The sequence below is a fragment of the Lutra lutra genome, chromosome 7 (genome assembly GCF_902655055.1).
Source record: "Lutra lutra chromosome 7, mLutLut1.2, whole genome shotgun sequence".
Classification (NCBI taxonomy): domain Eukaryota; kingdom Metazoa; phylum Chordata; class Mammalia; order Carnivora; family Mustelidae; genus Lutra; species Lutra lutra.
In genome coordinates this window covers 10975245-10988646 of record NC_062284.1, presented here as the reverse complement: position 1 = coordinate 10988646, position 13402 = coordinate 10975245, and the positions used below count along the sequence as shown (strand labels likewise).

General features: G+C 53.5%; 1 protein-coding gene across 1 annotated transcript in view; it reads right to left on the bottom strand.

Moving 5' to 3' along the window:
* The window catches only part of ST8SIA2 (ST8 alpha-N-acetyl-neuraminide alpha-2,8-sialyltransferase 2), a 66021-nt gene extending 55269 nt beyond the window's left edge, over positions 1-10752 (bottom strand). The window contains exon 1 of the mRNA XM_047738973.1: positions 10309-10752. Within this exon, the coding sequence (XP_047594929.1) occupies positions 10309-10406 (98 nt within the window). The 5' untranslated portion in view covers positions 10407-10752. The remainder of the gene's footprint in view (positions 1-10308) is intronic.
* Positions 10753-13402: the final 2650 nt, after the last annotated feature.

Sequence of the window (13402 nt, the reverse complement as noted above, 5' to 3'; positions counted from 1 at the left end):
CGTTTTGGTGGCTTGCATCTGTATGCCTGTTTTTAATTGTGGTTAAAATACACGTCACATAACACCTCCCATCTTAACCATATTTAACTGTACAGTTCACTAGTGTTAAGTGCATTCAGGACATTGTACAACCATCTGTAGAGTTCTTCTCATCTCACAAAACTGAAACTCCGTATGCCTTAAATAGTCGCTCCCTCCTCCCCTAGCCCCGAGCAACCACCATTCAGCTTTTTGTCTTGGGAATTTGATGACTCTCCGCACTTCATGGAGGTAGAATCGTTCAGTATCTATCTTTCTGTGACTGGTTTTTTGCACTTAGCATAATGTCCTCAAGGTCCATCCATGTCGTAGCCTGTGTCAGAATGTCCCTCTTTTTTTTTTTTTTAAGATTTGTTTATTTATTTGACAGAGATCACAAGTAGGCAGAGAGGCAGGCAGAGAGAGAGGGGGAAGAAGACTCCCCGCTGAGCGGAGAGCCCGATGCGGGGCTCAATCCCAGGATCCTGGGATCATGACCTGAGCCGAAGGCAGAGACTTTAACCCGCTGAGCCACCTAGGTGGTCCCAGAATGTCCTTCCTTTTTACAGCTGAATAATATTCCCTCATACCTATATGCCATACTTTACTTACCCTTTCACACATCTTTGGACATCTTTTGGCTACTGCAAATACCACTGAACACAGGTGTACAAACACCTGTTCAAGCTCCTGCTTTCAATTCTTCTGGGTCCACACCCAGAAGTGGGATTGCTGGATCCTATGGTAATTCTACTTCCAATTTTTTGAGGAGCCGCCATATTGATTCCCATCACGGCGGCACAATTTTTCATTCCCATGATGTGTGTTCTATTTAACCCTCAGAACACTGTGAGTCAGATATTATTAACCCCGTTATTTAGATTAGGAAGCTGGGGCTCTGAGAGGTGACGTCACCTGCCTGAGGTCACACAGGTAGTAAGTGTTTCTCCAGACAGGAGAGCCTCAATCTTCCCACGGTTACCCTTGTGCTGGCAGCTGGGAGAAATGAACAGTGAAGACCTAAGTGAGTTATTCTGACACCAGTGGAGGTTAGAGCTTTACTGGACAGCACCAGACAGGGTGGGAAAGGGGCTGCATTGGTTGGCTGGTTCCACACTGGTTCCACGCCCGAGGCTGGCCAGCCGTGGTTCTGTCCTTGTATACAGCGGCCCAAGAGGCATCCTGCCCCGGGCTGGGATGAATATGGCACTGGGGGTTTCTGTCTTGCCCTTCTCTTTGCTTCTCCTTGTGGATCCCGGTACAGTCAGACGTCATACAGAGTCCTCTTGAGTGTTCCCAAGTTTTGGGAACCATGGAGGTGCGGTCAGAATGGCTTTGCTGCTTCTCCTTCTCCTTCTTCTTCTCCTCCTTCTCCTTCTTTATTTTAAAGCTTTTATTTATCTACTTGACAGAGCATGAGGGAGCACACAAGCAAGTGGAGAGGCAGGCGGAGGGAGAGGCAGAGGCAGGCTCCCGCGGAGGACTCGATCCCAGGACCTGGGGACCATTACCGCGGCTGAAGGCAGATACTTCACCGACTGAGCCCCCCCCCCCCAGCGTTCTTCCGGGAACAGCAACTGAAAGTCCCCGGCCCTATCAATTTACCAGCTCATTTTCTCCGGAGATCGTATGCCTCCTCCCTTCATTATTTAAGCCACGCTGGCATTTACTGAGAGAGAAGGTGTGAATTAATCCTGGGTATCGCTCCTCCAAGTACAGCCAACGTTCTTGTTCTGGAAATCGGAGATGGGGAACTAACAACACAAGCCCACGACTCCCTGGGCAGAGTCTGAGTGTGGCCGCCCCTTCCTCAGCATCCACTGAAATGGGGCACCCGAGGGCAGCGGCCACCACTGTGTCTGGGGTGCTCCTCTGACCTGCCATGAGCCTTCCCTGCAGTCTCAGATGTCCCCAGCTTCCCTTCCCAAACCCTCTGTGTGGTACAGAGGATACAGAGGAGGCCTAGGGAGCTGTTGGAACAGGAGCAGCAGCCCCATAATTCCATTTCCCAAAAGTAGCTAAGGCCTGCTGGGGCCTGCCTAGGCAAACCTGCCTAGGATTCCAGCACCTCAGTTTCCCGCCTGTGTGATCTTAGCAAATCCTGGAAACTCTCCCACCCTCATTTGCAAATAGGCAAACAGGGTGGCTGTGGGGGTTAAGGGAGTGAGCCATGGGGTCCCCAGCAGAATGGTGGGCACGTGTCAGTCCCTGGAAAACAGGGCTCCCTGGCACGTACTTCCTCCCTGCACTAGCCTGTCCTGTCCCTGCCAGCTTCCTTCCTTCCTTCCCTCCTTCCTTCCTTCCTTCCTTCCTTCCTTCCTTCCTTCCTTCCTTCCTCAATGGGCCCCTCACAGCCCGAGGGAGCTGGAAGCACCAGCCCTTCTGTCTTTCCCCAGAAGGAAATTCCTCCTGGCCTTAATCACTTGTGTTGTCTTCCTCTTCCTTCAGTGTGTATCAGTCTCTCTGGCAATGAGACAGTTGCAGGAGGCCACGCTCCAGAGCCATTCTGAGGAGACTCGGTGAGGGCAAGTGGGGGGCTGGGGGAGGCACCATCGTGCAACAGGTGACTTGGAGCCGGCCGCCCTACAGGGCATCGGCCCACAGGCTTCCAGGATGCCACCCCAGCCTGGCGCTAGCACATGGCCCCGGAGCTCGCTCTCAGCACCGCTGTTCCCCACAGACCTTCGTGTTTCCCAGCGTTAGCCTCTGCAGATTTCCCCCACTGGAGGCCATTCAGTACGTGGTTTCTGGATTGTTCTCCTTGCTTCCCGCAGCCTGGGTTCAAATCCCAGCTCTGCAGCTCACTAGCAGTGTGACCTTGGTCGTATTCTTTAACTGCTCTGTGCCTCGGTTTCCTCCTCTGTGCAATGGAGGACAGAGCAGCACAGACCTCACGGGACTGCTGATAGGGCAGGTGCGAAGAAGGCTAACGGGTTTCGAGTATCGTTCGGCTCAGAGCAGGCATCCCAGAGTGATGCGTTATTCTCTGTGGGCATCGGCCTCTGAGAAGAAAGGATGTGTGAGGAGAAAAGCTGTGCTTCGGGGAGTGACCCCCTCTGCTTACCCTTCAAGGCAAACTCAGACCCCAGACTGTTAGATTTCAGGGATCGGTAACATTGGTAGCATCGGGGTGTCATAGGGCCACCAATCTCTTCGGCCACGGAAGACCATCGCTCTCTCTCAGGAAAGAGAGGACACCTTTCTACCCCACAGGAAAAAAGAACACCACCTCGCAATAAAGGAGACTTATTCTCAGGAATGGCGGCCGGCAACCCTAACCCGCATAATCATCATGGGTACGTTGGGCTTTTACTTTTTCTTCTTTCTTTTCTTCTCCCTTTTGGATCCCTGGCCTTCTGCGGATCAGCCTTGGGGACCACTGACCTGAGGGTCATTTTGACCCCCAGCCACTGACTAAGAGGCCAGAGGAGGAGGAAAATTTGTCGCCTTGAGGCTCAAAAAGGGACTGGGAGGTATGGCTGAGGGGGGCCTCTGGGTTCCCCCAGGAAGAACAAAAAAGGTGCTGAGGAAACTCTCCGACAAAGCATGAGCCTCCTTGCAGAGCCATTTAGGAACACGCACACACACGCACACACACACACGCACACACACGCACACACACACACACACACACAGTCCGCAGAGCGGGACTCAGAGTGGAGAGCAGTGAATCAGGATTCCAAGTTGTCAAGTGCCAGGAGGAGCAGCTCCTGGCGTGGAACACGGATACATGGCTTGTCACGGCCACTGCTCTCTCCCCGGATGGAGCAGTTCCCTTCGCCCCTGTGAAGTCTGTGACAGCTGAAGCTGAGAAAACGCTGGGACAAACAGGTCCCGTCAGGACACCAGGGCGGCTTCCTAGCCGAGTGATGGATTGCAGGCCACTGGGGAGAATTTAAAACCAGCCCAGCTGCCACCCAGGAGAGTGACTAATCTCAACACTTAAGGACAAGCCCCAGACCGGCAGTCATTCAGACACAGGAGATGGGTTTCCTGGACGCAGATGGCACCCAAGTGTCTTACCCTGGGGCTTCTCTTGGAGAAATGCACCGACCCCACCCCTTGGCAGGAGACGGCCACCTGAAGTGAAACGCCCCCCTGCAACCCCTATGGCCCGACCTCATGTTTCTTACTTTCTCAATGTGTCAAACATACAACTTCCAGCATCCTTTCTGGGGACCAGCCCTTGGAAGGAAACAGTTGGCTCCTGGTTAAGTCTGCTCTTAAGGTCAGTATGAAAGCATGAAGGAGACAAAGGCAGATGGAGCTGGTACTTTCTGTCCAATCAGAAGGACGGTGACTGGGGACTAGAGGGCTAGAAAGGGTTCCCTGGAGAATAAGAGGCTGAACAGAGGCGTGGAGTGGGTCTTGACAGCTTTGGTTTTTATCTGAACTGGCAGTTGGAAACAGAACCACTAAATCCTCTACTTTTACAAACTAGAAAGGGCTTTTCCACTGGCCGGCCTCCGACATTCCAAGATGATGAACAACGCCCTTGACTGAGCTTGTGTCCTCCGTGTCGGACACAGAAGGCAGGCAAAGTAGAAAAGCAGGACCTTTCAAGTAAGCAGAGAGTGTTTACTTATTATTAGAATAGTATAGGGGCCCCTGGGTGGCTCACTCAGTGAAGCGTCTGCCGTCAGCTCAGGTCATGATCCCAGAGTCTTGGGATCGAGCCCCACATCGGGTTCCCCATGCAGTGGGGAGCTTGCTTCTCCCGCTCCCTCTCCCCCTGTTTGTGCTTGCACGTGCTCTCTCTCTGTGTCAAATACATAAATAAAAATCTTTAAAAAAAATAGTATAGGCCTTTGGGAGCAGAAAGACTGAACACTTATTTTGGCCACATCTAGTCCAGAAAAATATATTACGGCTTTCAAGCACTAAGTCATATGCTCCTCACCAGGGGCTGAGGGCAGGGAGAAATAAAACAGAATTGCTGAGCGCATCTTCCATGGGTATAGATACTGGCATGACCACGTGCTAAGGGTAACACAGGAGGGATGGCCACCCCAGACTGTCCAAGGAGGGTCTGGGCCCTGGCAATGCTTTACAAAGGAAATGCGACCAGACCTTAGCCTTGATGGTGGAGTCAGGGGAAGGTAGCAGAGCGTGGGGTGGGAGTCAGGAGGGATAGGGTGTGCAAAGAGGTTTTTCCTGAAAGGAGGACAAATGTGTTCAAAAGCACGGAGGCATGGAGTCATGGCTCATTCCAGGAAACTGTGAGCAAAACAGAATGGCTAGAGCCCAGGGAGGCTGAAACAGGAGGCTGGGGCCAGATTATGTATTACCTTGCACACCGCGCTCAAAGCATGGGAGCCTTTCTAGAATTCTACTCTCTCTGAGAAGTATTTATAATTTGCAATTTACAACATCTCCAATTTGTAAAACCTAAACAATTTTAAAACCTAGCAACCCTGCTTTATAAGGGGGAAAGAGGCCCTGAGTGGTGAATTGGTTTCCAAGATGGATATCTATTTACAATTTAAATTTGATGCTAGGAACAGTTGGCAACAGGACTTGGGCAAGTGAGTTAAAAACCAGAGCCTTCTCTCCTATTTTATCCTCCAGTCATGTTTATACGAGAGGGAAGTACACCAGGATTGGGAAGAAGAATGAGCTTTTTCCAAAAAAAAAAAAAAAAAAGGAAAAAGAGAAAAGAAAAAAAGATTGCATCGTCTCGAGCAAATATGTATTCTCCTGACAAGGTCCCTGTGCTTCAGGACTCAAAGACGAGCTCGTTTCTTTAACATCAGCCTGGACTCATCCACGACCAAAAGGTGCACCTCACCTCACTCCTGGTGGATGGCCACAGGGGCTGCCTCCTTGCAGACCTGGTCACAGCCAAGGACCAGAGCTAGCCCGCCCCCCATCTTAATTCTCCACAGTAGTGGTCTGATGTCTGCTTGGGGTGCACTGGGACTCCTGGCCAGGGTGACTGGATGGCATCTGTTCTGACCAGTCAGATGTCCATGCCAATAGGCCAGTGCTCACAGGGACCCACTGTGAAATATCTCTACTATCAAGCCTGCTCCAGGCCCCCAGATGCCCAATCATACATGGTGTGTAGATGTCAGAATTCTCTTTCAATTGACATCTAAATCAGATTTACAAACGGATAGGGGTTTTCCCTCCAGAAGCTTCAGCCCAAGGTCCCACCTGTGAGTCTAGGATGCTCCTGCTTGTGGCCCATGAGTTTGTCTGGCCAGCCAGGGGACAGATAGTGCCATCATCTGTCCTCTGGCATCACACTGAACTTGATGGGACCAAAGGGGCATTTCGGGGAGACGAGCCCTCTGTCCTTCCCACAGTCTCCTTCATTCACCTTTCCTTTTTGCAAGCTGCTGAGGCCATACCATGGTCTTAGGCAAACTGGGCCTGTGCAACGTCCCTGGGAAATGAGTGAAGTTCTGAGACCCGTTGTGTAGTATTACCACAAGGCGAAAGAACCCAGAGGACAGGGCAGTCTAGAGAGGCTTTTTACGGAACTGGAGTCCCTTGCTTGATCACCAAACCTCTCGGAGTCTCAGTTTCCTCACTGACAATCTGGAGATAGCCACAGCACCTAGCTTAAAGAGATACAGTAGGATTGAGCGAAGTAGTACTTTAAAGCAATTAGCCCAGTGTCTGGCACACAGAGTTTGGCCAGTAGGAAGTCTTGTTGCCCCTCGGGAGGTAACCGCTGTGTTGCCATGACAAAAAGGTATGTTAATATCAATGAGGCACTTGGAATGGCTCTTGGCTCATAGCCAGCACTCGATAAATCAATAAATGCTAATGACCATCATCACCTTCATCTTCATCATTATCGTGATTATTACTATTATTACTATTTACCTTCTTTGAAACCAGAGACTATGTTCAAGGAACTCATTCAGGGATGAGGGCATTGGGTTGCAAATAAGGAGACCTGTGCAGGCCTGTCCTCTCTTTACCAGGTCAGGGTGTGATATTGGATAAGTGATATTGCTTCACAGGGTCAAATTTATACTGATTTTTAAAAAAGGGGAGGTTTCCTGGGGGGGAACCTCACACTTCCTTCCCATCCTAAGGATCTGTGGGTGTCTGCTTTGCCCAAAGATGCTATATGTGCCCATCACTGGGCCAGTGCAATAGAAGTTTATTGAATGTCTCTGTGCACTGGATTTGGGGACATCTTGGTGGGCAAGAGAGTCATGCCTCACACCCCTCTGTTGTAGGTTACCCTCAAGACTAAAGTTCAGGGGACAATCAGAAAGAAACATTTTAGCTTACAACTTGGACTAAAAATTGGGGCACTGCATGAATTGTTGGGGGCTGTTTTATCAAAGCCCCACCCAATGTCTGATGTAGAATTTGAATTCACTCTTTGAGTGCTTTGCAGAGAACTCATCTTTCTACCTTTCCTTTTCCCTCTTGGCCCCAGGGAGGCATTTCCACAAGCAAGCAAGTTAGAAGGTGAAAAGCATCACTGAGGAAAAGAAACGAGTCTCTCAGAAAAAGCTTCAGGAAGAAAAACCTGCCCCTCGCAACCCATTGTATTCCTTGTGCAGAACAGGACCTCTGAGACTACCGTACCAAAAGCTTCATTTTAGAAGAAGGGGGTACAAGAGCTTAAGAAAAGTGTATCTCACTTTTGTTCCACCAGACAATGCATGTGCAATTCTCTTCCCTCATTCACGTTTCATTCCTTAATCCTTGACTATTTAGTCCAGAAAGAAATGTCTTCCTTCCTCCCTTCCTAATAACACCATGGGGTCCCCCCTTCCAGAAACAGCCATCCCTGGTGCAGGTCGAGATCAAGATGGGGAAGCGCGGGCACGGCTGGGGCAGTGGCACCATGGTCTTGAATATGTGTCCAGGTCTCCCAGGAAGGAATAAGATGAGGAAGACAGAGCCCTGCTCCTGGCACCCCTCACTGGCCACTGTGCCAGGGCCCTTAACCCATTGAGCCCTGGCTGACCACTCAAAGTTGGGGTGGTTCCAAGGATTAAAGTGACTGAGCTTGGAACCTAGCCTCTAAGCAGACATCACACCTGTTGGGATTCTGGTCCTCTGCCCGATATCCTTCCTCCTCCAGCCATGGCAAATCCCAGATATGCTTCCCCTCCACTTAAACATGTGTGGGACAGATTGGGCGTGGGACTGGGGGAGGGAGTGAGTGGGGGAGATGTTTCAATCCTGGGTCAAAACAGGTCTAGCTGGGGGATCAGCCTGAGGACAGGGACACCAAGAAGGAGGGGTGATGCCATAGAAGATTACGCATTTGACCCGTCTGACAATTTTTCCCAGTGTCAGCCCAAACAGATACTCCCCTCCCCAATGAAACAGGTCGCGGGGCATAGCAGAGGAGCCCTGGGTTTTAAATATATAGGTAAAGGCCCTTCTTAGCTCTGGCCTAGGAGCTTATTCCTGAATACCCTGTTGAAATAACCTGATGTGGGGTGGGGTTGGGGGGCGCTGGGGGTTCTGTAAAGCATTTGGCAGGAAAGTGAAGCATTATGTGCAAAGTGATTTCCTGATTGCATTTTAAAAATTAAAAGTCCCTGGCATGTAGAAGCTGTTCAGTCAAAGTTCAGTGAATGGAAAAGCCAGGGGTGCCTGAATGGGCTCGCACTTCTTATGTTTCTATAGCAGAACAATGGGCAGCTGCTGGTCCTTCCCTCTCACCTGTCAAGGTCAGCAAGTGGTCTGGGCCAAGCAGAGCCCACAGCTGGGAGAAGGGAGGGAGAACCGAGAGGAAGGCCCTCCCCACCCGGCCATCCATCATCCAAGACTTGGCTTGCCCGCTTTCCACTCCCACCCTGTTTTTTGGGGCAAACAGCTATGGAAAGTAACATATTTCTCTATTTCTGCGTGGGAGCACGTCACGTATTAACTGAACAGTATTTGCGAAAGTTTCCGGAGCTCGTGGGGAAACCGAGAATGAGGAAGAGGAGGAGGCTGGCAGAGGGGTTCATGAAAGGTAGTGGAGCTCACAGAAGGAATTCTTGGGTTTCTGAGATGGGAAGGGGCCGGGAGAAAAGGAGAGGGCAGGAAGTGGCGCCTGCCCCAGATTTGGGTCCTTGGGGCCTCGGGATCCTGTCATTTCCTTTTTGAGGGACCTGTCAGCTTAGCGGGCCCTCAACTCCAGCTGATAATGAATGAAACAAATGGGACAAAGGAGGGGGCGCACGCGGCGCGGGCCTCGAGTAGGGCGCCAGGCTCGGCTCTAGCCCCAAGGAGGAAGGGACATTCTGCCGCTCGGCGACCTCACCCTTTCCCAGCCCTGGGCCAGGAAGCTCTCCTCAGGGCCCCTCAGAACCCTAGCTGCCTCCCCACCTGCCCGCCGCGGATTGGACGCTCTTTGTGGCGCTGAAGCAGAGAGACCCGGCGGAGTGTGCGGGGAGGCTGCCGGGAGGGGCGCGAGTCCCAGTCTCCCTGCCCGACAGCCGGTGCGTCCCGCGCCGCAAGTGAGCGCTCCTGGAAGTCCCGCGCCAGGGCAGGGGCTCGCGGTCCCGCCCCAGCTCTGGAGAGATCGGGAGAGAAGCCGGGGCGAGACCGCGCTCCTGGGGGCCCCGAAGACGACCCCGCGGCAACATAGACTTTCCCGAAAGGTCTCCGTCTCCGAGTTGAGAGCGCACGGGAACCCGTGGGCGCAAAGGGCGCCGTGGGGTTAGCTGAGAGTCCAAACCCAGGCGAGGGAGAGAGTCTCAGCCCAGCCCCGCGCGCTTCGCCTCTAGCGGTACCAGCTGGCGCCCCAAGGCCGGGCTCCCGGGCGGGCGGGAGGAGCGTGTGCCAGTCGGTAGGTACTGGGGACACTCCCCTTCCAGGGAGCCAGTGCAGAGCCCCCGCCCTCCGCTCCAACCCGGGGATCCCCTCCCCCAGCGCAGAGATCCCCGCGCGCCCCCTGCCCACTTTGCCAGGCGAGAAAGCGGCCGAGCTGGAGACAAAGAAACTCCTGCCTCCTCCACTCTCGGCCCCTCCGCCCACCCCAGACACTCCCCGGCGCCCTCCCTCGACCCCGGCGACGTCGTTCGCGGACACGCTAGGGAAGGGGGGTAGGGTAGGAGAGTCTGTTCCCTGACGCGGGCCAGCTGGAGGCTGCCCGTGCTCCCCGCTTGGGGACACCCCACGGCAGCCGCGCCCCCATGCTCCGCGCCCCAAACCGTCCCGGTCCCCCGGCACCGCCTCCCCGGGCCAAAACCTTCCCCCCCACTTCTCCAGCTGAGCGTTAGGGGGGCGCGGCGCACACAAAGCGGGTGTTGGGGGCGGAGTACCGGGGTGGGAGAGATCCCGCCAGGGCTCTGCACGGGCCCGAGTGCAGCTATTTACCCGATTTCTTCTTCGATCTCCGAGATGTCTGCGAAGATGAGGAAGACCACGAGCAGCGTGAGCGCAGCCAGCATCCAGCTCCGGAACTGCAGCTGCATGGTGGGTTCGCGCCCGCCGGGACCCGCGCGGGCCGGCGCGAGGAGCGGGGGCTGGAGGGCGCAGCTGCAGGCGCCGGAGCCTCCGCGCGCGGCGCGCAGCGGGGCAGACACCCTGCGCTCCGGGCGAGTGCGGGCCAGCGGCGGCGGCGGCGACAGCGGCAGACGGGGGTTGCTCAGGCGCGGCGAGCCCGCTCGCTCCTTCTTCGCTCTCGCCCGCCCCTCCTCTCCCCTCCCTCCTCTTCCCCTCCCCTTCCCTTCCCCTCCCTCCTCCTCCCCCCCGCGCGGGGCTCCTAGTGCAGTTTGACAGCTTTGCTCCGCGCCTCTGCTCGCCTCCTCCCACCCTAGTCAACTCCTAGGTCCAGTCACCCGCCTTGGCTCCTCCCGCCTGGCTTCTTTCAGTCCCCGAGGGCGCTGGGATGTGGCCAGAAACCGCCACTCCCCGCCTAGGGAGGCTGGGCTCGGGGCACCGCGGGCGTCCGGGTACCGAGCAGAGCCCCGGGAAGAGTGCGCACCGCCCGGCGTCCCCAGCCGGCTGGCAAACGCCCTCCCACGCTCGCTCTTTGTCCAGCGCCCTCGCTTTCTCGCAAAGTTTTGGCGACACAAAGACCTACACCTGGGGACAGTCCCCAGCGCTCGGCGAGGAGGCGGTTTCAACCAGGCAGATGTTTCAGCAGTTGACGAATTAGGAGAGGTGGGGGGGGGGGGTAGGGGAGGAGAGAAGAGATATCCTAGATAGGCCAACTTCAGCGGAGATGCTGATTGCAATCTGTGGGCTAGGTGCTCAGCCTCCTAGAAACCACCCCCTCCGGGCGGTCATCTTGGTCACCATTGATAGAACCGAGAGACTGGATCCGGAGAGGCTCCCTGAGTTGCCTGAGGTCGCGCAGTCTTGGCTAGAACTCTGGGCTCCTGCTGGAGCGGCTGCTCTACCCACAATGGCAGACTCAGAGGCGGCCCTGCCCAGCCTCTGCCCTGGCCCTTCTGACTCTGGGCTGGGCTTCTCTCTCCAGCTTTTGCTCTCTCCTAGCAAAATCAGTACCCGCCCTCCCCCCCACCCCGGGGGGGGGGGGGAGGCTCCTGTCTTGATCTAAAGGCCTGCTAGAAATTATGGCTCCCACAAGGGGTAGTGCCCCCCAAGCCGAATATTTTTCGCTTCCCCAGCCTTAGACAATTTAACTGAAATTACATTCTGCACCAACCATTAGCCTGGCAAGGGCCCCATTAAGTTTTACTGGAATTAGATAATTGCCTATTTTTTTTTTTGCACTAATTGTAACAATCCTCAAATCAGGAAATGTAACTTCCTAGAAGTGATCATCTGGTTTATGAAAGGGTCCTCGAGGTCTGAGTTTGGGGAAAAGGGTCCTGTTCAAGAAGTGATATGGGGTATCCTAATGGCCTGAAAAGGACTGTGGAATGAAAGGGGCATGGCGCAGATTGGCTGTTTCCTCCAGGACCACCCACACAGAGCTAGTTCTCACCAGGGTTGAGGAGGGGGATGTCAGTGGCTAAGTCCCTTCAGGGGCACCTTGGGGATGTAAGAGGGCTATCTGTGCCCAGGATCCTCCTGCCTCTTTGTGTGTAGGAAGGAGGACAGGAGGAAGTCTTCCAAGCTAGGGGGTTGCTGGACGGCTCTTGTTGACCCTGGAAGCCAAGATAAGATCTTCCCCGTAGGAAGAGTTCCCATTACCCTGCCTGGAGGGCAGGAGAGGGAAGCACTCCAGAGAAAGGGGGAAAGCTCTGGGTATGGGTTACAGATGTCTTTTCCCCAGAGGAGGGGTGGACCGATCCCCATGACAGCACTTCATTTCTTTTCTAGCCCCTCACAAAATCTGTGCACCTCCATGCCTACGGGGAGCTCCTCCAGAATACCACTTATTTTTCTTGGAGTGAGATTTTGTGAGGTTGAGTACTGTGTTAGATGTCTATCTCCCGGTCCATTAGAGGTGGTAACGGGCATCAAAGGAGGGTGTACCATCAATGTGGCTGGCCACATGGTTTAACCATCACATCTCCAAGATTTCTGAGTGCCTTGATCTTTCCCTTGTCCTACTTCATGGGTGGTTAAGGAGTGGTAGAATTGTATTTGTTGTTTTTGTCTTGTTTTTCTGAATGGTTGTGATATCTGAACAGAGAGGTAAGAATGGGGTACACCTGTTACACTGCTCCATATTTCAATTGTTCATTGATTGATTCCATTACTCAATGTGTTTGTTGAGCACTTACCCTGTACTAGACACTCTGTGCTTGGGGCTAGAGCTACAAAGAGGAGAGAGAGAGAATTAGAGAGAGAGAAGGGGAGAGAGGGAAAGAAAGAGAGAGAGGCATTTCCTGCCCTCTAGTGGCTCATGGTTTAGAAGGAAGACATGTAATTATGGTACGGGATGTGAGCAAGCTACAGTACAGCTATGGTCTCCCGAATAGCTTATAATTGATTAATAAGACCACACAAGAGAGCAACAAGAAACGGGCTGGCCTGTCTCTTCGCTGCTCTCAGCTTCTCTACCAGCTCTTACTGTGAACATCATGGAGAGATTGCTGTCATCTTAAACTCATCAAAATTGCTACTGTTACAACAGAGTATATCCATCTCCTGTTAGGTGACCCAGTGGTCATCCCAGGCTCAGGGTCTCCCTTCTTTGGACTCACTTGAGAACAGTCATTTTGAGTGGACAGGAAACATGGAAACTGTTGAACCCGTCCATCCTTTCTAGAGAAATCCTTGTAACCAGACCCACACAGAGCAACATCCATCAAGTACACCTGCTGGGAGAGAGTGAGCTTTGTAACATGTAATCCTTGCACTGAGAGCCACTGAGACGGGCTTTTACTTGGAGAGTGGTAGGGACTCTCGTGATAGTTGACCACAGGACACTGTCTGGAAGCAGCACTTGCGTCTGCATCCGCATGGGCCAGCTCCTTTTTATGGTGGTCTGTGCACGTGCCCACTGCCTCGAGGTTGTCTCTGAAAACCGAGTTTGTTTCTGGGGTCTGGA